This window comes from Podarcis cretensis, assembly GCF_951804945.1.
Source record: "Podarcis cretensis genome assembly, chromosome: 2".
NCBI lineage: Eukaryota > Metazoa > Chordata > Lepidosauria > Squamata > Lacertidae > Podarcis > Podarcis cretensis.
The window spans coordinates 127,066,184-127,094,074 of NC_137171.1; the positions used below are offsets into that span (position 1 = coordinate 127,066,184).

General features: G+C 43.9%; 2 protein-coding genes and 1 long non-coding RNA gene across 4 annotated transcripts; all 3 read right to left on the reverse strand.

Annotated features, from left to right (window-relative positions):
• Positions 1-1,160: 1,160 nt before the first annotated feature.
• Positions 1,161-16,742, reverse strand: LOC307209548. The gene is made up of 3 exons (XR_013835631.1): positions 12,988-16,742; positions 12,892-12,948; positions 1,161-1,719 (listed from the first exon to the last, which is right to left on the reverse strand). It is a non-coding gene; the product is annotated as an uncharacterized lncRNA (long non-coding RNA).
• LOC307209518 (uncharacterized protein) lies at positions 1,920-11,444 on the reverse strand. 2 transcript variants are annotated; one of them, XM_079964659.1, is made up of 6 exons: positions 11,308-11,444; positions 9,706-10,211; positions 9,429-9,510; positions 8,921-9,000; positions 7,731-7,857; positions 1,920-5,124 (listed from the first exon to the last, which is right to left on the reverse strand). In XM_079964659.1, exons 2-6 carry the CDS (start codon positions 10,117-10,119, stop codon positions 3,797-3,799), a joined length of 2,031 nt encoding a protein of 676 aa, XP_079820785.1. In that variant the 5' UTR covers positions 10,120-10,211; positions 11,308-11,444; the 3' UTR covers positions 1,920-3,796. The 2 variants fall into 2 exon arrangements, with proteins under 2 accessions (XP_079820785.1, XP_079820786.1); XM_079964660.1 differs by lacking the exon at positions 11,308-11,444 and adding an exon at positions 10,732-10,829.
• Positions 16,743-18,244: 1,502 nt separating the features above from the next.
• Positions 18,245-23,865, reverse strand: LOC307209526 (uncharacterized protein). Its single transcript, XM_079964696.1, has 5 exons — positions 23,364-23,865; positions 23,087-23,186; positions 22,535-22,614; positions 22,125-22,251; positions 18,245-19,646 (listed from the first exon to the last, which is right to left on the reverse strand). The coding sequence occupies exons 1-5, from the start codon at positions 23,775-23,777 to the stop codon at positions 18,490-18,492; spliced, it is 1,878 nt and encodes a 625-aa protein (XP_079820822.1). The 5' UTR covers positions 23,778-23,865; the 3' UTR covers positions 18,245-18,489.
• Positions 23,866-27,891: the final 4,026 nt, after the last annotated feature.

Sequence of the window (27,891 nt, forward strand, 5' to 3'; positions counted from 1 at the left end):
TTTCAATATCCCTCTTAAAAACTGATTTTGAATGACCTCCAGGTGAGATAGGTTGACAAGAGTCCCCCAAATTGAGATGGCATAAGCAATTGTCGGGATCACCTTGGCCTTGAAGACTTTCAACGCCGATGGGATATGTAGGGCCCCATCGGTGAAGAAGAATCGCAAGATCGCCAAGGAGATAGCTTTGGCTCTATTTGTAACATAGGCTACATGGGCCTTCCATCTAAGGTTATGTTGAAACCAAACTCCCAAATATTGGAATCTATAGACTTGTTCGATGACTCTCCCATCAATTCTCCAATTATGGAGTTTCCGGCTCTTTGAGAAAATCAGGATCTTAGATTTTCCATAGTTAATTGTAAGGGAATTTGCGTTACAATATGATCCAAAAATTTTTAAGGCCCTCCTGAGACCTACTCTAGAAAAAGAAAGAATGACTGCGTCATCCGCATATAGTAACAAAGGGCAGGGATAAAGTGCTAGGCGGGGTGCATGAATCCTTTCTTGGGCCTCTATTAGGGGTCTTTAGAAAGGGATTTTGCTTTATTAAAAAAGACCCTTTCACCACCGCTTTGCCTGCATTCCATCCAGTATTTAAATTCATTTATTCAAATGGATTACAAAATAGTCCTTTATACTGCCACCCTCTTCCTTCTCTCTCTCCTCCTTCGCTGCCACTGAGGAGAAATGAAGAGGCTCCTCCGCCTCAGGTGTTGGACTTTGTCTGTGTGGGAGAGAGAAACCGGGTGCAAGAAGGGCCCAAGGATCCTGTAGTGGCCCCAGCAGAAGCCATCCACCATGGACTTGGAGCCCTGCAGGTAGTCCTTGTCCCACTTTTGGATGTGGGCCTCCTCCTCTGGGAACATGGCCATATACTTCCCTTGGTTGATGGCAAAATGGAAGAGCTCTTGCCAGTCAAAGAAGTACCTGTACAGGTAGTGAACTCGCTGCATGCCGTTGCAAGAAGTGGCAATCCTGCTTCATCTGGTACAGGATGTATTGTGCGGGGGGCAGGGCAGCAAATCCAACTCAGTGGTGTAACGTTGGAAAATGTCGACCACTTATAAACACCATTTCCAACTCCTCGAAAGATTCCAACAGTGTCTCCAAAAAATCTTACGCATCACTTGGGAAGACAGGTGAACTAAAATCAGTACTGAAGCAAAGATGCTTAATTTATGTATGATTTGTAACCATTACGCTGAAGACAGACCATAGGCACTGGCTCTCCAGGGCCCTGGCAGCCCCTACATCCCCCCAATGGAGGGGCTAGGCACCCACAACTTTTGCGCCAGGGCTATGCATGGCCCAGTGGGGGCATGAGTGCCTAATGTCACTGTATGCTGATGTCAGGCGCACATGCCCTGCAGCATACACAACCCCAGACACCTGGTCCCAGGGCCAAGCCAGCGGGCCTGAGACCAAGAGTAAAAGAATTCTGTCTGTACTTGGATGTTTCCTGCAATTTCCTTCCATTCTCTGGACCAGACTTCGGACTCCTGCACACTTGGAAGCTGCATGTTACTCTGCTGCAAAGGGGCCAAGTGCTATGGGCGCAGGCTGATCCCACCGCATAACCACAACAGGTTTTGGTTATGGAGGTTTTCCCCATGGGTTGTGGGTGACTGAAGAGGTTCCCTTTAACCTTTTGATATGATTCCTGCAATGGTTTAAGTCCACTTTAGAAGCTGGGTGTCCCAGTCCAGGCACAGGAACCTGTTGTGATCGTCCTACTCTCGTGTAGGACCCTGGCAGAGACACATGTCCAACTGGCATGTTCTCTCCCTCCTGGTTGATCAGGAGCTTAAAAGCTTTCTCCAACCCAAACATCACAGAGACTGATGCCTTGGAGACATCAGCACACTCAGGGATCCACAGTCTTCGCAGTTTGCGTAACAGACCTCAGTAGCACAGCATTTTGGCTAATCTACATTTATTTACATATAATACACTCAGAGCATTCTGCTTTAGCTCCTTCCTTTCTCATCAGACAGCAAAAAGAGAAAGAACAAAGGACAATACTCCTACATCGCGGAACACAGTAATACCAAAACATCCTGTCTCCACCACTTCCCACACTGTGGAATGAAAACATACACCATCATGTGATAGACAACAATCCCATGACTGCAGGCACAGGCAATGAATCTCATCTGCGAGACTCATCTTTGACAGCAGCAAAGCCCAGCGTCGTGGCCCGTCTTTGGACCAATGATCCATCCTTTCAGGAACTTCTGAAATGTTTTATTTTTATTTCATGTGGTTGTTTTGACGACTGTGCTATAAGCTTGGAATTGTTCACTTTGCAACATAAACAATTGTGCATATTAATTAATTTTAAAGATTACGGGATTGTGTGTCTTATTCAATGGCACAGGACCTGGGAGATAAGGCAAAAACATAAAACTGAACAATAGTATCACAAGAAGTTAAAAACTAGTTAAAAGCCAACATTACAAACAAACAAAACAAAAACTAGCATCAAAAGACGCTTGTAGGGGGTGTCCTCTAAATGGTCTGGCTGAATAGAAATGTTTCCTTCCATGTATCATATGTGTGCAGATGAGAACTGGATTTGGCTGAAGCAAACAAACTGCTTACTGCTGTTCACAACATGTAATACACAGAGAACTCCTTCTTCCTCATGGATGCAATTCTTTGCTCCTGGCATGCACTAAGGACTTTGAGGGATCAAAGGAGAAAAGTAGCAAGAGATTCTTAGACCTAACCTTCCCACAGAGAAAAGTCTGAATTCAACACCTTGGCCACTGATTCCACCTTGCAGATCTGGATACATAGTATGAATAATATGGGACACCAGTCAAAACAAAATAAAAAGATTCCTTCCAGTAGCACCTTAAAGACCAACTAAGTTAGTTCTTGGTATGAGCTTTCGTGTGCATGCACACTTCTTCAGATACACTGAAACAGAAGTCACCAGACCCTTCTATATAGTGAGAAGGTGGGGAGGGGTATTACTCAGAAGGGTGGTGGGATTGGGTGATTGGCAGATAGCTGTGATGAGCCTGTTGACAACTCTTAACGACTGCAATAGGTCTTACAGGAAAAAGCAAGGGGTGAGAAGGTGAAAAATGGCTTTGTCATTAGAATCCAATGTCTTTGTTCAGACCAGGTCTCTCCATGGTTTTAAGTTTGGTACCAAACAGTTCTCCAAAAGTCCATCAACCCGGAGATCTTATGTCCAAGGCTCTTAACTCTCTTTCATGTCCCCTCTGCCGATCTTTTTGATAGTCTTTGGTGTTAAAGAACAGATCTCGGGGGAGCTCCAACCCACCGGTAGTCATATTCCTTCTTAGCGGGTCTGCCAGACTTCCATAGTTAAAGGTAGGGCCCATAGAATATTCCAAATCTTGTTTCACACTCCTGCCAAATCCGAAGGCCCCAGAGGCTCCAATCTCCACCTGACTCAGATTCAAATCCCAAAAGTTATTCGATCCCCACATAGGGTGATCTGTGATCTGGTCTTTCTGGCCATCCTTCTTATCATGTTTATTTCTCACCTCGGGTTGCCAGATGCACCCCTTTGCAGTTCTCAACTTATTTACCCCAAAAGTATGCCTGGAAAACTAGTTTATAGGTTAACTTTCTCCCCACGTGGGTTTGTGGAAATGCTCAGAAGAAATCTGATTGGTTCTTTTGAACACTCTGTAAAAGTTCTTTTGTGAATAAAATGGCCTGGGCCAGGGGCTGTGTGACGGACAAGCACAGAGAGACACGATTATACGCACCCTTCCCAGAGTCTTGCTGGTTCAAGCCTCTGTGTGTATTCTTATCAATCAGAGTTCAATCCTTCCTTTACTTTGTGAACGGAACAAGTCTTACTGTGATGGAAACTCTTTCCACATTCCAAGCACTGATAGGGTTTCTCTCCTGTATGAATTCTTTGATGATAAGAGAGAGGGCTACTATGACTGAAGGTCTTTCCACATTGCAAGCACTGATAGGGTTTCTCCCCTGTATGAATTCTTTTATGGGAAGTGAGTTGACCATTCAGACAGAAACTCTTTCCACATTCCAAGCACTTATAGGGTTTCTCCCCTGTATGAATTCTTTTATGGGAAGTGAGATGTGAACTTTGACTAAAGCTCTTTCCACATTCCAAGCACTGATAGGGTTTCTCCCCTGTATGAATTCTTTGATGAGAAGTGAGATCTGAGCTCTTTCTGAAAGTCTTCCCACACTGCAAGCACTGAAAAGGTTTCTCCCCTGTATGAATTCTTTGATGGGAAGGAAGACTGGCTTTGTGACTGAAGCTCTTTCCACATTCTAAGCACTGATAAGGTTTCTCCCCTGTATGATTTCTTTGATGGTAAGTGAGATGAATGCTCTGAGTGAAGTTTTTTCCACATTCCAAGCACTGATAGAGTTTCTCCCCTGTATGAATTCTTTGATGGGAAGTGAGATGGCAACTCAGACGGAAACTCTTTCCACATTCCAAGCACTGATAGAGTTTCTCCCCTGTATGAATTCTTTGATGGTAAGAGAGAGAGGTGCTCCGACTGAAGCTCTTTCCACATTCTAAGCACTGATACGGTTTCTCCCCTGTATGAATTCTTTCATGGTAAGTGAGACCATTCCTCTGACTGAAGCTCTTTCCACATTCCAGGCACCAATAGGGTTTCTCCCCTGTATGAATTCTTTGATGGGAAGTGAGATGACTACTCAGACGGAAACTCTTTCCACATTCCAAGCACTGATAAGGTTTCTCCCCTGTATGTATTCTTTGATGGTAAGTGAGATGAATGCTCTGAATGAAGTTTTTTCCACATTCCAAGCACTGATAGGGTTTCTCCCCTGTATGAATTCTTTGATGGGAAGTGAGATGACTACTCAGACGGAAACTCTTTCCACATTCCAAGCACTGATAAGGTTTCTCCCCTGTATGTATTCTTTGATGGGAAGTGAGATGAATGCTCTTAATGAAGTTTTTTCCACATTCCAAGCACTGATAGGGTTTATTCGTAATGGGATTTATTTGATGAGAAGTGGTCTGGGAGCTCTGACTAAAGTTATCTTCACAATCTGAGTATTTATATGGCTTCTCTATGGTGTGGATTCTTTCTTGGTTCCCCTTGTTATTAATTTCCATTTCATCACCCCCTGCAATGAAAAAAAACAATTATTTTTAAAATATTAGTATGTTATTGAAAGATAATTAATTCATAAAGAAATTATATGGTAAGAGGACTTTCTGTTTCCGGCGGTTGAGAATGGCTGCCTCCCACAAGATCAGACCCCAGCCGTGCCGATAATTCAGGGTAATTAGCACTGGCAGCCTCCCCAAGGTAGGGGAGGACTGTCTCAAAGACCCGTGGATTGTCCGAAATTGCCAGCGTGCACTAAGGTGCAGCCAACAGGACACGGGGTCAAAGAGCACGGTCACGGCTGGCACTCTCCGATGTCACTCCTATAGCCAGACACATCTCTTTGGGAATTAAAATAGATTTGAAAAACAAACAGACATGGTGTGAATCGAAGAAGCTGAACAAAAACCCCTGCAGAATGCAGTCTCTGGTGTACAAGCTCGGACTTCAAAAATATCCTCATTGTGGTGTGTGGATTGCGGAGGTGAGTAGTATGCTTTTCTTCTTCTCCTTTCTGAAGATCAATAGTTGGTTTTTCATGCCAAGCCTCATTGAGAACTTAAATTGCTTCTAAAAAAAATGAGTGCAGAAGGACTTCTATTTACAATTCGGACTCATGCGCAGCTTTTTTTTAAAAAAAAGACTTGAAATGTTTGTTAAAGAGGAGAACAAAGGATTAAAATGGCGCTCCCCTATTACGCGGTTACAGAAAATTTGAAATCCCTCCCTGATTAAGAGAAACAGGAATTACAGGAATTTTTTGCACGATAACACTCACTTTTTTCCTCCTAAAAAGTATGGGAAAATGTCTGTGTGTGTTATGGAGGGAAAGCCTACGGGTGGCATGCCTACGGATTTTCCTCCTCTAAAAACTACGTGCGTGTTATGGTCGAGTGCATGTTATAGAGCGAAAAATACGGTAATTGTTGGCTGACTACAACGGTTTGAGGCAATATTTTGGATAATATATAGTGCTGCTGTTTGCAAAAGATTTTTTCCATTATGAACAAGAGAGAAGGCTAAATGGATGTCTATCATGCCCCTTCTAAGGCCCGGAGGGGGGACTGGGTGGCTTCCAGGAAGGCTGATCGATCACCAAATGACTGATATATTGCAATACAGCAAACAGTCTGCATAAGAACAACTCAATAAGAGGCAAGATACTGCAATTCTAAATCTTAAAAGGTTTTGGCAACAGCTGAATGGGAAAGATTAACGATTTGGGAGCTGCCAAGTTACTAAAACTTCAGAGAGCTGGACAAAAGCCCGGAATGGATGGAGCCAGATGAAGTGGAGTGAGGTAAAAAAAAAAACAGTTGAAAGGGTACATTACCCAAACAAATCTGCATGCGACGGACGAAAGGTTATCTGTTTTCTGACAAGATTGAGGATCGCAGAGCCAGAGACAAAGAAGGTTGGAGAGATAAAATCGAGATATGGAAATATCGATGAGATGCAGGATTGCGATTTGGATATGCTTCGAGGTTCAGACTGTGGGAAGTCTTAAAATCAAAATTACAATTTGGAAGACAAGTTGATCTTTTTTATTTTTATTGGATTATGATTTGATATGTTGATCGGATGTTTTTTATTGGAAAATTAATAAATACTCTAACAAAAAAAGAAATTATATGATAAGAGAAAGAAATAAAAAGAGAAAATAATTTTTAAAGAGGGAGAAATGGTGGGAAAATGCAGTGTAATAGACTAAGTACCGTATTTTTCGCCCCATAGGACGCACTTTTTCCCCTCCAAAAATGAAGGGGAAATGTGTGTGCGTCCTATGGGGCGAATGCAGGCTTTCGCTGAAGCTTGGAGAGCGAGAGGGGTCGGTGCGCACCGACCCCTCTCGCTCTCCAGGCTTCAGGAAGCTATCAGCAAGCCTGGGGAGCCCGTGGAAGTTCCCGCAAGGCTCCCTAGGCTGTGGAAAGCAGCCTACTGCACGGAGTGCAGGGTGCGCTGAAGCCGCGGCTGGGGGGGGGAATAATTTTTTTTCTTTATCCCCCCCCAAAAAAAACCCTAGGTGCGTCCTATGGGCCGGTGCATCGTATAGGGCGAAAAATACGGTAGGTTATTGTATTCTATAGGCTATAATGTTATTATATAGGTATTGAGTAATATTGTTACACTAATACAGTATATATAGATAGACTAATTAGAGCCTCAGGAAGAACAACCATTCACAACTGTTCATTCTTCAACATTGCTAATGAACAACTGTGAAAGAGGAATAACTGAAGGGAATTACATGGGAGTTCTTACTATGGAGTTAACTGCCTTTGTTGGCTGGTGTTAGCTGAAATATTTACGGGAACCTGAGATTCAATTAATTTTGTTTGGCCCAATTACGAAATCTTCTCTGTCTCCATTGTCAGTTATCTCTTTAGTCAACCAAAATCAACAGAAGCAAAAACACAAATCTGGCAGAAGCTACTTCAACCTCCCTACCCACTCTGACGGATATTCACAGACAACACCGCCATTCCAAGTGATTTCGGGGGGCGTTAGATTTCCAGGTGGTGTAGGTGGCGCTACTGAGTTCCATCCAAACCTTGCAGATTCATTGCAAGGAGAGAGACATGGAATTTCAAAAAAGATATGATGATCCTCATAGAGCCTTACCCAGAGAATCCAGGAGTCCACGATTCTCCTCCATGACCTCCTTATGCAGAGCTTTCTGGTCAGGATCCAGCAACGCCAACTCCTTGTCCGTGAAATGAACAGCGACATCCTCAAAGCACACCGGACCCTAAAAGAAAAAGGGAAATGTCCTCCTCTTAGACAGCATAAAGATGATCTACCACACATTGCTCCGTTGTTCTCTGCCTGTTAATTGCTGTGTTGTTTAAATGGGATTGTTTTGCTTCACATGGTATGAATGCTTATTTTAACATCTCGCTGGAAAGAAGGTACATTCATGCATATGTGGTGGGATTGTAAGAAAGTAAGGGGGTTCTGGGAGATGATATATAATGAATTAAAGAAAATGCTAAAATATAGCTTTGTTAAGAAACCAGAAACCTTTTTGCTGGGAATAACAAGAATGGACATAAATAGGAGAGACTGTAAACTTTTTCAGTACGCAATCACCGCAGCAAGAATACTGTTGGCCCAAAAATGGAAACAAGAAGAAGTACCGACTTTGGAAGAATGGAGGACAAAATTAACAGACTATGCAGAACTGGATAAATTAACTGGGAAAATCAGATTCCAAAAGGATCACAGGTTTTTTGAGGACTGGGGAAAATTTACGGAGTATTTGAAAACTGTTTGTGAGGACTGTACAACGCTAGTGTGCTTTAAAGAAGCTTTGTGAAAATACAAGGAATATTGTTAGTAAACAAATAAGGTCAGAAATATAGTGTTTAATGGCAATATTAAAATTAAGGAATGTGAAGATAGGATTCGAATTACGAATGATTGTCAGAGAAGTTGAGGGAGGTCCAATAAGCTAAAATATGTGATGTGTAAATTGATATGACTGGAGTTTTTTATGAAAAACTTTTTAATAAAAATTTAAAAAAAAGAAAAAAAAGAAAAAGGGAAATGTCCTCCTCTTAGACAGCATAAAGATGATCTACCACACATTGCTCCGTTGTTTTCTGCCTGTTAATTGCTGTGTTGTTTAAATGGGATTGTTTTGCTCCACATGGTATGAATGCTTATTTTAACATCTCGCTGGAATTCCTTTATTATTTTAGTGATGGGTCCTAATCTTTGTGTAAATGGGTGGAACTCCACATTTTTTTCTTCCAAGCATTCTGGCTGCCCCACCCCTCGGCCTCTCTCCCTACAAGTCTCATGCCCCCTACCTGATCTGCTTCTATGGCCGCTGCTTCTCCTTCTCCACCATGAAAAGACGCATGAGTTCTTGCTGGCATCATCCGGTCACCTGCCAGAGACAAAGGGAAGTGGGAAGCCATGAATGCCTGCTTTTCTCCGATGTTCAGGACTGCATCTCTAATTACAGGTGGACCTTGGAAGAAGTGCCTTTTGACATTCATACACCTTTCATATTTTAGTTGTGTAAAAACACATCTCTGCTCCTTTGAGTTCTTGGCCACAACAGCCTCCACTGGTGGAGGACAAGAGGGACAGGCAAGTGTACCGCCCCCCGCACCACCATGCCAGTGGGGTGCCATCGCGGTCACTTCCGGATGTGACCATACACCCCCCCCCGTGCCGGGTGCCCTGCCCCCCAGGATGTGCACCAGCCATGCCCCCGCCTGCTCTCCACCCCCTCTTCCAGAGCCGGCAGCTCTTCCGCAGACAGCAGAAAAGAACCAATGTGACCAAAGAGAGAAATAACTCCCTCCTTACCTAGTGGTCTCTCCCTGGTGTCCATTGGAGTCCTCCTTGCCTCCGAGGAATCAGGACCCATTTCTGCCATCAGATTCTTTCCCTGAAAGAGCAACAGAGATTCAAAAGAGAGAATGGAGAGAACGATTAGAAAAGGATTTTGCAGAGCCAAACACCTTACCAGATCTCATTCCTTGGATCCTATCCATAAAGGGATTGGATATCAGTAATGCATTTTGGGATACTCTCCCTCCGGTTTGGAGCCCCTTGGGAAAACCCAGAGGAAAGTCTCTCTCACCTGCTGCTCTGCCTGTTTCCTCTCCTCTGCCTGACTCAGGAGGAAACCTTCGGCAAGGGCCACTGCCTGGGAACTGGTCTTCGCTCCACATTCCCTCACCCAGCTCTCTATCTCTGGTGGAAGGACAGCCAGGAACTGCTCCAAGATCACCAGGTCCAGCATCTCCGCTTTCGTGTTCTTTTCTGGCTTCAGCCACTGACAGACAAGGTGGTAGAGTCGGCTGCAAACCTCTCGGGGTCCTTCAGCCTCCTGGCAGCAGAATTGCTTGGGCTGCTGGCTCTGGACATCTGAGTGGAGGGTGTCCTTCTCACCCAGGATCACCGGCACAGAGTTTTCCCAGAATCCCCCACTGCTCCCATCTTCAATCGCATGGTCTCTTCCTGCTTTAGGTCCAGCCGAGTCTTGCTCATCCATCTGTGCTTTCAGGAAGCTCCCAAGCTATCAGAAGGAGTCCCTTTTTTCTTCTGGAAAGTTCTTCCTGTGTGAATTAGAGGTGCTGGCAAACCCTACAAAGCAAATGCATTGTTTTGTTATAAAATTGGCACTCTGTCAGGATCAGAAAAATGTCCCCAGACATACGTGGGTGACTTTAGCTAGCAATCAAGGCTGCACTACACTAAAGCCCAGACTCTGAGCTTACTGGGATTGTAAATTGTTTAAAGCTGTTTTAAAACTCGATTACAGCTTCACAAGAGAAAAATAAAGACTCCAGAAAAACAACAACACACCGTCAGAATTTTTCTCAATCTGGCTGGTCCAAATATAAATTTAAGTGTAGCAATAGAAATATTATTACTAGTAATAGTACTACTACTACTACTATGCCGCCCATCTGATTGGGTTGCCTCAGTGGCTTCCAATAAGATGAACATCAAACACAGTAAGGCATCAAACATTAAAAAATTTCTTCATCAATAAAGCAATTATTCTCCTCCCTTTGAATCCCCTCTCCTCTGAATTCATCAATAGACCAAGACTTTATGTTGTTTAATTGGTAGCAGAAGAGGAAAAATGACTCTTACTCACACTTAATCTAAGCACGACCGCAAGGGCTCCTGAGGAGGCGTCTGAGTATGGAATGTGGATTCCTAATCTGTTAATTCTTCTCCCTGCACAAATATCCCTGCACATTTATTACGATATTTTGTGATATACAAATGATGGGAGAGGATTTACAATCGTCCAATGGGAAGGGACCGTGTGGACCATATATAGCGATGAAGAAATCTTCACCCATGACCAAGTAACACCCTCCCCTTTCAAGGGCGGGGGGGGGGCTTTAGCTCTGGGGGACCTCTCCCTCCCCCCCCCTTCTGTCCTCCCTTCTCTAGGAATCCAGTTTAGTTCCTTTTAACCCTTGGCGAACGGAAGGCACCCAGCTTTCCCCTCTATGGAGAGCAGGAGCCCACAGAGAGAGGCTTTCTTCTGGGGAGGGTGGGACCCCCTTGGCAGGCAGAGGAGCAGCATCTTGAACAGAGAGGAAGGGGGGAGGATGCTCCCTGCCTTGGGGGTCTTCCCCCTCCCTTGGGCATCCTCCCCCTGCAGCCCTGGGACCCCCCTTCGCCCCCAGGCGCCCCAAGGGCGAAGAGAGAGGAGACTCACTGGATCCCAGGAGGGGCCACCGAGGCAGCCTTGGCGGAGGACGGAGGAGGAGGGGCTTCCGCTCTGGAGGACCTGGGATCCCCGCCCCCACTTTTTGGCCTCTCTAGGATTCCAGCTCGGCTCCTGTTAACCCTTGGCGAGCCGAGCGCACAGACGACAGAGGAAGCTCTGAGGAGCTGCGCATGCTCCTTGCGGGCGACCCAGGGCCTTCTCTTAAAGCAGGAAGGGGGGCGAGGGGGAGGCGGAGGGAGGGCGGGGCAAGGACCCGTGACGAAACAGACCTGGCCCCGCCCCTCCGCAGGAAGGCGGCGGCTTCTCTGAGGGAAACGGCTTTTCCCGCCTTTTCCCAACGTCCCGCCTTTCGAAACCTGACCCTCTCCTCAGTTTTAGGCGCCAAGGAGGCCGATTCCTGGCAGACCAGGCGGCAGTTTCCCTGGGCTCCCTCGTTTATCGGGGGATTTATTTTCATTCTGCGTAATTTCTGTTCATATCTCTTGCTTTTGGAGCTTCTGCTTCTTTAGAAAGGCATTTTGCTTTATTAAAAAGACCCTTCCATCAAGCTTCGTCTGCATTCCATCCAGTATTTAAATTAATTTATTCAAATGGATTACAAATGGACTATTTGTCCTTTATAGTGCCACCCTCTTCCTTCTCTCTCTCCTCCTTCGCTGCCACTGAGAAATGAAGAGGCTCCTCCGCCTCAGGCACTGCATTTGTGTCTGTCCGTGTGGGAGAGAGAAACTGGGGTGCAAGAAGGGCCCAAGGATCCTGTAGTGGCCCCAGCAGAAGCCATCCACCACGGACTTGAAGCCCTGCAGGTAGTCCTTGTCCCACTTTTGGATGTGGGGCTCCTCCTCTGGGAACATGGCCATATACTTCCCTTGGTCAATGGCGAAATGGAAGAGCTCCTGCCAGTCAAAGAAGTACCTGTACAGGTAGTGAACTTCCTGCATGCCGTTGCAAGAAGTGGCAATCCTGCTTCATCTGGTACAGGATGTGTTGTGTGGGGGCAGGGCAACAAATCCAACTCAATGGTGTAACGTTGGAAAATGTCGACCACTTTTAAACACCATCTCCAACTCCTCGAAAGATGCCAACTAAAATCAGTGTACTGGATGAAGCAAAGATCACCAGTGTTGAAGCAAAGATGCTTAATTTATGTATGATTTGTAACCATTATGCTGAAAACAGACCATAGGCACTGGCTCTCCAGGGCCCTGACAGCCCCTACACCCCCCCAATCGAGGGGCTGGGCACCCACAACTTTTGCACCAGGGCCATGCATGGCCCAGTGGGGGCATAAGTGCCCAATGTCACTGCCCGCTGATGTCAGATGCACATGCCCCGCAGCATGCACCTGGTGCCAGCGGGCCTGAGACCAAAAGAATTCTGTCTGTACTTGGATGTTTCCTGTAATTTCTTTCCATTCTCTGGACCAGACTTGGGACTCCTGCGCACTTGGAAGCTGCGTGTTACTCTGCCACAAAGGGGCCAAGTGCTATGGGCGCAGGCTGTGCCTGGTTGGAGAAAGCTTTTGAAGCTTTTGGGAGCTTCAAAAGCTTTCTCCAGTCCAGGCACAGGAACCTGTTAGGATCGTCCTACTCTCGTGTAGGCATGCCCGACTGGCATGTTCTCTCCCTCCTGGTCGATCGTTTGGGAGCTTCAAAAGCTTTCTCCAACCCAAACATCACAGCAACGGATGCCTTGGAGACATCAGCACACTCAGGGATCCGCAAAGTCTTCGCAGTTTGCGTAACAAACTCAGAAGCACAGCATTTTGGCTAATCTACATTTATTTACATATAATACACTCAGAGCATTCTGCTTTAGCTCCTTCCTCATTCTATCAGACAGCAAAAAGAGAAAGAACAAAGGACAATACTCCTACATCACGGAACACAGTAATACCAAAACATCCTGTCTCCGCTACATCCCACACTGTGGAATGAAAACATACACCATCATGTGATAGACAACAATCCCATGACTGCAGGCACAGGGAATGAATCTCCAACAGAACTGTGATCTGCCAGACTCATCTTTGGCAGCAGCAAAGCCCAGCGTCGTGGCCCCTGTCTTTGGACCAATGATCCATCCTTTCAGGAACTTCTGAAATACGGTTTACCTTCATTTGGGGCATAAACTCCCACAATTAATATCTTTTCTCCTTGAATTTGTATTTCAATTGCCAGGTATCTTCCTTGTTCATCTTTAAATATCAATTTTGGAGCCAACTTTTCCTTTGCATAGATCACCACACCTCTTTTCTTTACTTTATCTGATGAGATAAATTCTTGACCGAGTCTCTTATTTATCAGTAATTTCCTATGTATCCTGGCAATATGGGTTTCTTGCAAACTGGAACTGTAACGGTTTGAACCTTCCTCGGAAAAGAAGACAGGTTTTTCACATTTTGAAGAAAGAACAATTAGACATAATATGTTTGCAAGAAACCCATATGCAAAGGAAAAGTTGGCTCCAAAATTGATATTTAAAGATGAACAAGGAAGATACCTGGCAATTGAAATACAAATTCAAGGAGAAAAGATATTAATTGTGGGAGTTTATGCCCCAAATGAAGGGAAGGCTGAATTCTTTAGGAAGTTGCATGAGACATTAGTTGACTTTTTAGATTATAAAATCCTAATGATGGGAGACATGAATGGAGTTGTCTCAACAAACATGGATAAAGCACAGAGACAAGTGATCTCGAAAGAAGGGAGACTACCAAAGATCTTTTTTGAAATGACTGAAACAATGGACTTGATTGACATCTGGAGAACAAAGAATCCTTTAGAGAGAGAGGGAACTTTCTTCTCAGAAGCAAAAATGACATGGACAAGAATAGACCAAATTTGGATTTCTAGCAGTCTGGCGTCAAGAACAAAAAAAGTAGAAATATGCCCAAAAACGTGCTCCGACCATAATGCGGTCAAGATGGAGATGAAACTAACAACAACTGGTTCCTTTAGATGGAGAATGAATGACACCCTATTCAAGGATGAAGAGATCCATAAGAAGGCCCTTAAAACATTAAAAGATTACTTTGAGATCAACAGGAAAACAGATGTGGAAAAAAGAATAATTTGGGACGCAAGCAAAGCCGTGATGCGAGGTTTCCTAATTCAACAAAATTCTATTAAGAGGAAGCAACAAAATGAAAAGAAGGAAAAAATTTTAGAAAAAATTAAAGAAGGAGAGAAGAAGTTGAGGTCCAAACCAAAGTCCCATGAGATTTTGAGAGAAATAAAGTTTCATCAGATGCAATACATGGAGCTCATGAACCAACAAATAGAATGGAAGATAAAGCAAATGAGACAAAGAACTTTTGAATCAGCGGATAAATGTGGGAAACTTCTGTCATGGCAATTGAAAAAAAGGCAGAAAATGAATACGGTAACAAGTTTAGAAATGGATGGAAAGATTATCCACAAACCCAACGAGATCAACAATTGTTTTCAAAGCTTTTTTAAGAAATTGTATGCACAAGGGCCAACCAACGAGCAAGAAATAGAAGAATTCATCAGAAAATACGGTTTACCAAAAATCTCAGAACAAAGTAAAAGGATCTTAAATGAGGAAATAACAGAACAAGAAATAGAGGGTGCCATTCAAAATATGAAATTGGGAAAATCACCAGGACCAGATGGCCTGACGGCCAAATACTACAAAATGCTGAAAGAATGGCTGATACAACCATTGAAGGAAGTTTGCAATGAAATTTTGAAGGGGAAAAAGGCACCTGAATCGTGGAAAGAGGCTTTCATCTCACTTATACCGAAAACAGAGACTGAAAAGAACCAGGTCAAAAACTACCGCCCTATATCTTTACTTAATGTGGATTACAAAATTTTTGCAGACATTTTGGCAAAAAGATTAAAGAGAGTTTTGGCAGAAGAGATTCATAAGGACCAAACAGGCTTTCTCCCAGGTAGACATATGTCAGACAATGTGAGAAATATTATAGATATTTTGGAGCTGCTGGACGTTGACATTAATAGGAAAGCAGTTTTGATTTTTGTGGATGCGGAGAAAGCCTTTGACAACATTTGTTGGACTTTTATGAAAAAGAATCTCCAAGGGATGGGGGTAGGCCAAGGTTTTGAAAACGGTATAGGTGCAATATATTCTCAACAAAAAGCCAAATTAATTGTAAATAATGTGGTAACAGAAGAAATACCTATAGAAAAAGGTACACGACAGGGTTGCCCAATATCCCCTTTACTTTTTATATCAGTCCTGGAGGTTTTGTTAAACATGATCAGAAAGGACCAGTTGGTTAAAGGAGTTCAGGTCGGAGTTAGACATTATAAATTAAGAGCATTTGCAGATGATTTAGTATTGACCTTGCAACAGCCAGACACTAGTACTAAAAGAGTATTAGAACTAATTGAAATATTTGGTCGAGTAGCAGGTTTTAAATTGAACAGACAAAAAACGAAAGTGTTGGAAAAAAATTTAACAATGGAAGAAAGAGAGAGTTTTCAGAATGAAACAGGCTTGGAAATAACAAAAAGGGTAAAATACCTGGGGGTAAACTTAACATCTAAGAATGTGAATTTATTTAAGGATAATTATGAAAAATGTTGGTTAGAAGTTAAAAAGGATCTGGAAATATGGTCAAGGCTGAAACTTTCCTTGTTAGGCCGAATTGCTACCATTAAGATGAATGTATTGCCTAGAATGCTGTTTTTATTCCAGACGCTGCAGATTGTGGATAAGATGGACTGTTTCAAGAAGTGGCAGAAAGACATATCAAAATTTGTCTGGCAGGGCAAAAAGCCCAGAATTAAATTTAAGATTTTAACTGATGCAAAGGATAGAGGGGGGTTTGCCCTGCCGGACTTAAGACTCTACTATGAATCAGCAGCTTTTTGCTGGTTGAAACACTGGCTACTTCTTGAGAATACTGACATTTTGGATCTGGAAGGGTATGACAATAGTTTTGGTTGGCATGCATATTTATGGTACGACAAGGTAAAGGTGTATAAAAGTTTTAAAAACCATATTGTAAGGAAAGCATTGTATAACGTTTGGACTAGATATAAAGATTTGTTGGAAAGTAAAACCCCTAGGTGGGTGTCACCAATGGAAGCTAGGGAAGTAAAAAAGCTTAATATGGATTCTAAATGGCCAAAATATCATGAGATTATAGAATACGATGGTGAAAGGGTGAAACTTCAGAGTTATGAGAAACTAAAACCTAAGGTTCGAGATTGGTTGCATTACCATCAGATAAATGAGACGTTTAAACAGGACAGGAAAATAGGATTTCAGAAAGAGAAGTCAAAATTAGAAACAGAATTGTTGGAACCCAATACTAAGAATTTATCAAGAATGTATAACTTGCTGTTAAAATGGAATACACAGGATGAAACGGTGAAATCAGCTATGATTAAATGGGCACAAGATATAGGTCATGATATTATGTTTGCTGACTGGGAACAGTTATGGACCACCGGTATCAAATTTACTGCATGTAATGCTTTAAAAGAAAATATTATGAAAATGATCTACCGGTGGTACATGACCCCAGTCAAGCTAGCAAAAATTTATCATTTGCCTAATAATAAGTGTTGGAAATGTAATGAGACTGAAGGCACTTTCTACCACCTTTGGTGGACCTGCACAAAGGTTAAAGCTTTCTGGGAAATGATCTATAATGAAATTAAGAAGGTCCTTAAGTGGACTTTTCCTAAGAAACCAGAGGCTTTCCTCTTGGGTATGGTGGGCCAAGTGGTGTTAAGGAAGGATAGGACTTTCTTTATGTATGCCACTACAGCAGCAAGAATTCTACTGGCAAAGTATTGGAAGACGCAAGAACTACCTACTCTGGAAGAATGGCAAACAAAGGTGATTGACTTTATGGGACTGGCTGAGATGACGGGCAGAATCCGGGACCAGGGGAAAGAGACAGTGGAAGAGGACTGGAAGAATTTCAAAATATATCTTAAAAATAATTGTAAAATTGAGGAATGTTAAGATGTCAGGGGGTAAGAAGTAAAGAATTGCAGCAGTAAACAAAAAAACTTAAGAAATATTTACGAAAAGCAACTAAGACAATGGACTTAAGGGTTGCTAAAGAATTATTAAACAAGGATGCAGGGATGGGGAGGTATGGGGAAGTCAAAGAAAAAAGGCTATGAACCGATGAGTATGAAGTTATATTGTGTTACATTGTTCTTTATTTTATGTGTGGAAAATTAATAAAAATTATTATAAAAAAAAAAATGAAATGTTTTATTTTTATTTCACATGGTTGTTCTGACGACTGTGCTATATGCTTGAAATTTTTCACTTTGAAAAATAAACAATTGTGCATATCTATTAATTCATTTTAAACATTACAGGATTGTGTCTTTTATTCAATGGTGCAGGACCTGGGAGATAAGGCAAAAACATAAAACTGAACAATAGCATCACAAGAAGTTAAAAACTAGTTAAAAGCCAACATTACAAACAAACAAAACAAAAACTAGCATCAAAAGACGCTTGTAGGGGGTGTCCTCTAAATGGTCTGGCTGAATAGTAGTAGTAGTAGTAGTAATAGTAATAATAATAATAATAATAATAATAATAATAATAATTTATTTATACCCCACCCATCTGGCTGGGTTCCCCAGCCACTCTGGGCGGCTTCCAACTAAATATTAAAACTTCCCTAAAGAGGGCTGCCTTCAGTTGTCTTTTAAAAGTAAAATAGTTGTTTATTGCCTTGACATCTGCTGGGAGCACGTTCTACAGGAAAGGCGCCACTACTGAGAAGACCCTCGGTGTTTCCTTCCATGTATCATATGTGTGCAGATGAGAACTGGATTTGGCTGAAGCAAACAAACTGCTTACTGCTGTTCACAACATGTAATACACAGAGAACTCCTTCTTCCTCATGGATGCAATTCTTTGCTCCTGGCATGCGCTAAGGACTTTGAAGGATCAAAGGAGAAAAGTAGCAAGAGATTCTTAGACCTAACCTTCCCACAGAGAAAAGTCTGAATTCAACACCTTGGCCATTGATTCCACCTTACAGATCTGGATACATAGTATGAATAATATGGGACACGAGGTTTGCACTCCATGGATTTGAGAGGAAAGGTTGACTTCTCTGCTGGGTTGAAGAAGCACAAGAACACTATTGCGATACAAATTAAAGTCTCCTAAAATACAATCACAACACAGCAATTGCTATGGTTTCTCCGCACAGTGAGTTCTTTGATGGGAAGAGAGAGTGCAGCTGTGACGGAAGCACTTTCCACATTCCAAGCACTGATAGGGTGTCTCCCCTGTATGAATTATTTGATGGGAAATAAGAGTCTTACTGTGACGGAAACTCTTTCCACATTCCAAGCACTGATAGGGTTTCTCTCCTGTATGAACTCTTTGATGATAAGAGAGATGGCTACTGTGACTGAAGGTCTTTCCACATTCCAAGCACTGATAGGGTTTCTCCCCTGTATGACTTCTTTGATGGGAAGTGAGATGACCATTCAGACGGAAACTCTTTCCACATTCCAAGCATTGATACGGTTTCTCCCCTGTATGAACTCTTTGATGAGAAGTGAGATGTGAACTTTGACTAAAGCTCTTTCCACATTCCAAGCACTGATAGGGTTTCTCCCCTGTATGAATTCTTTGATGAGAAGTGAGATCTGAGCTCTTTCTAAAAGCCTTCCCACATTGCAAGCACTGAAAAGGTTTATCCCCTGTATGAATTCTTTGATGGGAAGAAAGACTGGCTTTGTGACTGAAGCTCTTTCCACATTCTAAGCACTGATAAGGCTTCTCCCCTGTATGATTTCTTTGATGGTAAGTGAGATGAATGCTCTGAGTGAAGTTTTTTCCACATTCCAAGCACTGATAGAGTTTCCCCCCCGTATGACTTCTTTGATGGGAAGTGAGATGACGATTCAAACGGAAACTCTCTCCACATTCCAAGCACTGATAGGTTTTCTCCCCTGTATGAATTCTTTGATGGGAAGTGAGATGTGCACTTTGACTGAAGCTCTTTCCACATTCTAAGCACTGATAGGGTTTCTCCCCTGTATGAATTCTTTGATGAGACGTGAGACAAGTGCTCCGACTGAAGCTCTTTCCACATTCCAAGCACTGATATGGTTTCTCCCCTGTATGAATTCTTTGATGGGAAGTGAGAGAGCAGCTCTGACTGAAGGTCTTTCCACATTCCAAGCACTGATAGGGTTTATTCGTTATGGGATTTATTTGATGAGAAGTGGTCTGGGAGCTCTGAATAATGTTATCTTCACAATCTGAGTATTTATATGGCTTCTCTACGGTGTGGATTCTTTCTTGTTCCCCGTTATTAATTTTCATTTCATCACCCCCTGCAATGAAAAAAACCCCAATTATTTTTAAAATATTAGTATGTTATTGAAAGATAATTCATTCATGAGGAAATTATATGGTAAGAGGACTTCCTGTTTCCGGCAGTGGGAAATGGCTGACTCCCACAAGATCGGACTCCAGCTGTGCTGATAATTCAGGGCTTATATGGGGGTAATTAGCCCTGGCAGCCTCCCCGGGGTAGGGGAGGACTGTCTCAAAGACCTGCGGATTGTCCGAGATTGCCAGCGTGCACTAAGGTGCAGCCAACAGGACACGAGGTCAAAGAGCACGGTCACGGCTGGCACTCTCCGATGTCACTTCTATAGGCAGACACATCTGTTTGGGAATTAAAATAGATTTGAAAAACAAACAGACATGGTCTGAATCGAAGAAGCTGAACAAAAACCCCTGCAGAATGCAGTCTCTGGTGTACAAGCTCGAACTTCAAAAATATCCTCATTGTGGTGTGTGGATTGCGGAGGTGAGTAGTATGCTTTTCTTCTTCTCCTTTCTTAAGATCAACAATTGGTTTTTCACGCTAAGCCTCATTTAGAACTTAAACTGCTTCTTAAAAAAATGAGTGCAGAAGGACTTCTATTTACAATTCGGACTCATGAGCAGCTTCTTTTTTTTAAGACTTGAAATGTTTGTTAAAGAGGAGAACAAAGGATTAAAATGTCGCTCCCCTATTACGCGGTTACGGAAAATTTGAAATCCCTCCCTGATTAAGAGAAACAGGAATTACCGTATTTTTTGCACCATAACACTCACTTTTTTCCTCCTAAAAAGTAAGGGGAAATGTCTGTGCGTGTTATGGAGGGAATGCCTACGGGTGGCATGCCTACGGATTTTCCTCCTCTAAAAACTACGTGCGTGTAATGGTCGGGTGCGTGTTATATAGCGAAAAATACGGTAATTGATGGCTGACTACAATGGTTTGAGACAATATTTTGGATAATATACAGTGCAGCTGTTTGCAAAAGATTTTTTCCATTATGAACGAGAGAAAAGACTAAATGGCCTCTAGGGCCCGGAGGGGGGACTGGGTGGCTTCCAGGAAGGCTGATCGATCACCGAATGACTGATATATTGCAATACAGCAAACAGTCTGCTTAAGAACAACTCAATAAGGCGCAAGATACTACATTTACAAATCTTAAAAGGTAGGTTTTGACAACAGCTGGACGGGAAAGGTTAATGATTTGGGAGCTGCCAAGATAATAAACTTCAGAGAGCTGGACAAAAGCCTGGAATGGATGGGGGCAAGATGAAGTGGCGTGAGTAAAAAAAAACAAAAAACAGTTAAATGGGTACATTACACAAACAAATCTGCACTCGACGGACAAAGGGTTTTCTGACATGATTGAGGATCGCAGAGACAAAGAAGGTTGGAGAGATAAAATCGAGATATGGAAATATCGATGAGATGCAGGACTGCGATTTGGATATGATTCGAGTCTTAAAATCAAAATTACTATTTGGAAGACAAATTGATCTTTTTTATTTTTATTGGATTATGATTTGATATGTTGATTGGATGTTTTTTATTGGAAAATTAATAAATGCTCTAACAAAAAAAGAGATTATATGGTAAGAGAAAGAAATAAAAAGAGAAAATAATTTTTAAAGAGGGAGAAATGGTGGAAAAATGCAGTGTAATAGACTAAGTACCGTATTTTTCGCCCTATAGGACGCACTTTTTCCCCTCCAAAAATGAAGGGGAAATCTGTGTGCGTCCTATGGGGCGAATGCAGGCTTTCGCTGAAGCTTGGAGAGCGAGAGGGGTCGGTGCGCACCGACCCCTCTCGCTCTCCAGGCTTCAGGAAGCTATAGGCAAGCCTGGGGAGCCCGTGGGAGTTCCTGCAGGGCTCCCTAGGCTGCGGATAGCAGCCTGCTGCCCGGAGCGCAGGGCGTGCTGAAGCCGCGGCTGGGGGAAGGGAATAATTTTTTTTCTTTATTCCCCCCCCAAAAAAAAAACTAGGTGCGTCCTATGGGCCGGTGCATCCTATAGCGCGAAAAATATGGTAGGTTATTATATTCTATAGGCTATAATGTTATTATATAGGTAATGAGTAGTATTGTTACACTAATACAGTATATATAGACAGACTAATTAGAGCCTCAGAAAGAACAACCATTCACAACTGTTGATTCTTCAACATTGCTAATGAACAACTGTGAAAGAGGAAGAACTGAAGGGAATTACATGGGAGTTCTTACTATGGAGTTCACTGCCTTTGTTTGCTGGTATTAGCTGAAATACACAAAAAACAATCTGGCAGAAGCTACTTCAACCTCCCTACCCAATCGGACGGATATTCACAGACAACACCGCCATTCCAAGTGATTTCGGGGGGCGTTAGATTTCCAGGTGGTGTAGGTGGCGCTACTGAGTTCCATCCAAACCTTGCAGATTCATTGCAAGGAGAGAGACATGGAATTTCAAAAAAGGTATGATGATCCTCAGAGAGCCTTACCCAGAGAATCCAGGAGCCCACGATTCTCCTCCATAACCTCCCCATGCAAAGTTCTCTGGTCAGGATCCAGCAACGCCAACTCCTTGTCCGTGAAATGAACAGCGACATCCTCAAAGCACACCGGACCCTAAAAGAAAAAGGGAAATGTCCTCCTCTTAGACAGCATAAAGATGATCTACCACACATTGCTCCGTTGTTTTCTGCCTGTTAATTGCTGTGTTGTTTAAATGGGATTGTTTTGCTCCACATGGTATGAATGCTTATTTTAACATCTCGCTGGAATTCCTTTATTATTTTAGTGATGGGTCCTAATCTTTGTGTAAATGGGTGGAACTCCACATTTTTTTCTTCCAAGCATTCTGGCTGCCCCACCCCTCGGCCTCTCTCCCTACAAGTCTCATGCCCCCTACCTGATCTGCTTCTCTGGCCGCTGCTTCCCCTTCTCCACCATGAAAAGACGCATGAGTTCTTGCTGGCATCATCCGGTCACCTGCCAGAGACAAAGGGAAGTGGGAAGCCATGAATGCCTGCTTTTCTCCGATGTTCAGGACTGCATCTTTAATTACAGGTGGACTTTTGAAGAAGTCTACACTACTGAGTGCCTTTTGACATTCATACACCTTTCATATTTTAGTTGTGTAAAAACACATCTCTGCTCCTTTGAGTTCTTGGCCACAACAGCCTCCACTGGTGGAGGACAAGAGGGACAGGCAAGTGTACCATCCCCCGCACCACCATGCCAGTGGGGTGCCATCGCGGCCACTTCCGGACGTGACCATACACCCCCCCCCCGTGCTGGACGCCCCGCCCCCAGGATGTGCACCAGCCATGCCCCCGCCTGCTCTCCACCCCCCCTTCCAGAGCCAGCAGCTCCTCCGCAGACAGCAGAAAAGAACTAACAGATTACAGTAGTTTATAAATCCCCACAATGTGACCAAAGAGAGAAACAACTCGCTCCTTACCTAGTGGTCTCTCCCTGGTGTCCATCGGAGTCCTCTCTGCCTCAGAGGAATCAGGACTCATTTCTGCCATCAGATTCTTTCCCTGAAAGAGCAACAAAGACTCAAATGAGAGAATGGAGAGAAGGATTAGAAAAGGATTTTGCAGAGCCAAACACTTTACCAGATCTCATTCCTTGGATCCTATCCATAAAGGGATCGGACATCGGTAATGCATTTTGGGATACTCTCCCTCTGGTTTGGAGCCCCTTGGGAAAACCCAGAGGAAAATATATCTCACCTGCTGCTCTGCCTGCTTCCTCTCCTCTGCCTGACTCAGGAGGAAACCTTCGGCAAGGGCCACTGCCTGGGAACTGGTCTCCGCTCCACATTCCCTCACCCAGCTCTCTATCTCTGGTGGAAGGACAGCCAGGAACTGCTCCAAGATCACCAGGTCCAGCATCTCCGCTTTCGTGTTCTTTTCTGGCTTCAGCCACTGACAGACAAGGTGGTAGAGTCGGCTGCAAACCTCTCGGGGTCCTTCAGCCTCCTGGCAGCAGAATTGCTTGGGCTGCTGGCTCTGCACATCTGAGTGGAGGGTGTCCTTCTCACCCAGGATCTCCTGCACAGAGTTTTCCCAGAATCCTCCACTGCTCCCATCTTCAATCACATGGCTTCTTTCTGCTTTAGCTCCAGCCGAGTCTTGCTCATCCATCTTTCCTCTCAGGAAGCTCCCAAGAGATTAGAAGGAGTCCCTTTTTTCTTCTGCAAAGCTGTGTCTGAATTAGAGGTGCTGGCAAACCCTACAAAGCAAATGCATTGTTTTGTTATAAAATTGGCACTCTGTCAGGATCAGAAAAATGTCCCCAGACTTTGGGTGTCTGGGGTGACCTTGGGTGACTTTTGCTAGCAATCAAGGCTGCACTGCACTAAAGCCCAGACTCTGAACTTACTGTGATTGTAAGGTGTTTTAATAAAGACTCCAGAAAAACAATAACACACCATCAGAATTTTTCTCAATCTGGCTGGTCTAAACATAAATATAAGCAGACATTATTATCTCCAAAAGGGGAAAAAACACACCATCAGAATTTGGCTGAATCTGGCTGGTCTAAATATAAATTTAAGCATAGCAATAGCAATAGTAATATTATTATTACTACTACTACCACTATTACTATGCTGCCCATCTGACTGGGTTGCCTTAGCGGCTTCCAATAAGAACATCAAACACAGTAAGGCATCAAACATTAAAAACTTTTCTTTATCAATAGAGCTAATTATTCTCCTTGCTTAACCCCCCCTCCTCCGAATTCATCAGTAGACCAACAGTTTATGCTGTTTCATTGGTAGCAGAAGAGGAAAAATGACTCTTACTCACACTTAATCTAAGCACAACCTGAAGGGCTCCTGACGAGGCATCTGACTATGGGATGTGGATTCCTAATCTGTTAATTCTTCTCTATCCTGTTTTGCCTTTTTCTTTTCCAGCCAATTCACGAACCTGGAACTCACTACAGTGGCCACGAATAATGAAACGTATGTCGCAGATATCGCTGCACATTTATATTTTGTGATATACAAATGATGGGAGAGGATTTACAATCGTCGAATGGGAAGGGACCGTGTGGACCATATATAGCGATGAAGAAATCTTCACCCATGACCAAGTAACACCCTCCCCTTTCAAGGGCGGGGGGGGGGCTTTAGCTCTGGGGGACCTCTCCCTCCCCCCCCCTTCTGTCCTCCCTTCTCTAGGAATCCAGTTTAGTTCCTTTTAACCCTTGGCGAACGGAAGGCACCCAGCTTTCCCCTCTATGGAGAGCAGGAGCCCACAGAGAGAGGCTTTCTTCTGGGGAGGGTGGGACCCCCTTGGCAGGCAGAGAGGAGCAGCAGCTTGAACAGAGAGGAAGGGGGGAGGATGCTCCCTGCCTTGGGGGTTTCCCCCCCCCTTGGGCATCCTCCCCCTGCAGCCCTGGGACCCCCCTTCTCCCCCGGGCGCCCCAAGGGCGAAGAGAGAGGAGACTCACTGGATCCCAGGAGGGGCCACCGAGGCAGCCTTGGCGGAGGACGGAGGAGGAGGGGCTTCCGCTCTGGAGGACCTGGGATCCCCGCCCCCACTTTTTGGCCTCTCTAGGATTCCAGCTCGGCTCTTGTTAACCCTTGGCGAGCCGAGCGCACGGAGCGCAGAGGAAGCTCTGAGGAGTTGCGCATGCTCCATGCGGGCGACCCGGACGCCTCAGAGCACAAAGCGGGGAAAGGGAGAGGCGGAAGGAGGGCGGGGCAAGGACCCGTGACGAAATAGCCCTGGCCCCGCCCCTCCGCAGGAAGGCGAGGGCTTCTCTGAGGGAAACGGCTTTTCCCGCCTTTTCCCAACTTCCCGCCCTTCAAAATCTGACCCTCCCCTTAGTTTTAGGCGCCAAGGAGGCCCATCCCTGGCAGACCAGGTGGCAGTTTCCCTGGGCTCCCTCGTTTATCGGGGGTTTTATTTTCACCCTGCGTAATTTCTGTTTATATCTCTTGCTTTTGGAGCTTCTGTCTGCTTCTTAGAAAGGGATTTTGCTTTATTAAAAAAGACCCTTTCACCACTGCTTTGCCTGCATTCCATCCAGTATTTAAATCCATTTATTCAAATGGATTCCAAAATAGTCCCTTAAAGTGCCATCCTCTTCCCTCTCTCTCTCTCTCTCTCCTCCTCGGGTGTCACTGAGGAGAAATGAAGAGGCTCCTCCGCCTCAGGCATTGCATGTGTGTCTGTCCGTGTGCGACAGAGAAAACTGAGGTGGAAGAAGGCCCCAAGGATCCTGTAGTGGCCCCAGCAGAAGCCATCCACCATGGACCTGAAGCCCTGCAGGTAGTCCTTGTCCCACTTTTGGATGTGGGGCTCCTCCTCTGGGAACATGGCCATATACTTCCCTTGGTCAATGGCAAAATGGAAGAGCTCCTGCCAGTCAAATAAGTACCTGTACAGGTAGTGAACTCGCTGCATGCCATTGCAAGAAGTGACAATCCTGCTTCATCTGGTACAGGATGTGTTGTGTGGGGGCAGGGCAACAAATCCAACTCAATGGTGTAATGTTGGAAAATGTCGACCACTTATAAACACCATTTCCAACTCCTCGAAAGATTCCAACAGTGTCTCCAAAAAATGTTACGCATCACTTGGGAAGACAGGTGAACTAAAATCAGTGTACTGGAAGAAGCAAAGATCACCAGTGTTGAAGCAATGATTCTTCAACATCAACTTGCTCCAGAGAAGCGGACAAGGAGCAATGGATCCAAACTACAAGAAAGAAGATTCCACCTAAACATTAGGAAGAACTTCCTGACAGTAAGAGCCGTTCGACAGTGGCATTTGCTGCCAAGGAGTGTGGTGGAGTCTCCTTCTTTGGAGGTCTTTAAGCAGAGGCTTGACAACCATATGTCAGGAGTGCTCTGATGCTGTTTCCTGCTTGGCAGGGGGTTGGACTCGATGGCCCTTGTGATCTCTTCCAACTCTATGATTCTAACTTCGTTGGACTGGTCATCTTGTGCAGATGCCTGATTATTGTCTTCCAAAGCAACTACTCTATTCCGAACTTTAAAATGGAAAGTGTAATGCTGGTCAACAGAAAAGGTTTAAGGACCGTCTCAAGGCAAATCTAAAAAAAATGTAGTATAAACACCGACAACTGGGAAACACTGGCCTGCTATCGCTCCTGTTGGAGAACAGCCTTTACCAAAGGTGCCATGGGCTTTGAAGACACTCAAACTCAGGACACAAGGGAGAAACATGCTAAGAGGAAGGCACACTTGGCAAATCCACACCGTGATCATCTCTAGCCCGGGAACCAATGTCCCCACTGTTTTTAAAACTTGGCAAAGGAGATTCGGGAGTCTGAGAAGTAAGGAGGCATGAGTAGGGAACAGAGGCTATAATGCAGTCATTGGAGGTGAGGTTGGTGGAGATACAATGGTGGGGCCCTATCATTGGTGACTCCTTATATTTGAAATGGTCTCCTGAGGTAGGTAGGCATGCCTGATTCTGCAATGGTGTGAAGTTTCATAGCTCTAGCGATTCTAAGTGCCACCAAATATGAAGCTTCAACAGCTGCTACGTTTTGTTTTGTGGTACTTGCCACCAGTGGCAAGTCTGGACCGTGGAACTGAAAAGCTGTAACATTGTGATGTCTAACGTGTTTTTCATTCCAGGTTGAGAAGCCCAGCTGATGCAACGCGGCTGTTATGTTTATGTCAACAAACAGCGTGCGACCATCCAGAAGAACGAAAGTGACATTATAAATGGCTTGTTCTTACTATGTTGTAATGTATTGGTCTTCCAGATTGCTGATGTCTGACACGAAGATGGTCAGGTGTACCAGTGCTCAAGACAAAGGAAAAGGGGGAGGCAATATGGGTACAATATGGGTATCTTACAGCCTTAAGAGAGAATATTATGAAAATGACTTACAGGTGGTACATGACCCCAGTCAAGCTTGCAAAAATTTATCATTTGCCCGATAATAAATGTTGGAAATGTAAAGAGATTGATGGTACATTCTTTCACCTTTGGTGGACGTGCCCAAGGATTTTAGTGTATTTTTAGTGTATTTTAGTGTATTTTTCATCCTTGTTGGAAGCCGCCCAGAGTGGCTGGAGAAACCCAGCCAGATGGGCGGGGTACAAATAATAAATTATTATTAAATTATTATTATTATTATTATTAAGGCTTTCTGGGAGATGATCTATAATGAAATGAAAAAGGTATTTAAATATATCTTTTTGAAGAAACCAGAGGCCTTTCTTCTGGGCATGGTCGGCCAATTGGTGCCAAAGAAGGACAGAACTTT

Bases quoted from the DNA above. Each gene is read 5' to 3' on its own strand.
- LOC307209518 (XM_079964659.1), bottom strand. From the start codon at position 10,119: ATGGATGAGCAAGACTCGGCTGGACCTAAAGCAGGAAGAGACCATGCG. The intron at 7,858-8,920 runs GTAGGGGGCATG...TTTTTCTTTTAG, and splicing joins CGGCCATAGAAGCAGATCAG to GGTCCGGTGTGCTTTGAGGA. The intron at 5,125-7,730 runs GTAAGGCTCTAT...TTTTCATTGCAG, and splicing joins TGGACTCCTGGATTCTCTGG to GGGGTGATGAAATGGAAATT.
- LOC307209526 (XM_079964696.1), bottom strand. From the start codon at position 23,777: ATGGATGAGCAAGACTCGGCTGGAGCTAAAGCAGAAAGAAGCCATGTG. The intron at 23,187-23,363 runs GTGAGATATATT...CTCTCATTTGAG, and splicing joins GGAAGCAGGCAGAGCAGCAG to TCTTTGTTGCTCTTTCAGGG. The intron at 22,252-22,534 runs GTAGGGGGCATG...TTTTTCTTTTAG, and splicing joins CGGCCAGAGAAGCAGATCAG to GGTCCGGTGTGCTTTGAGGA.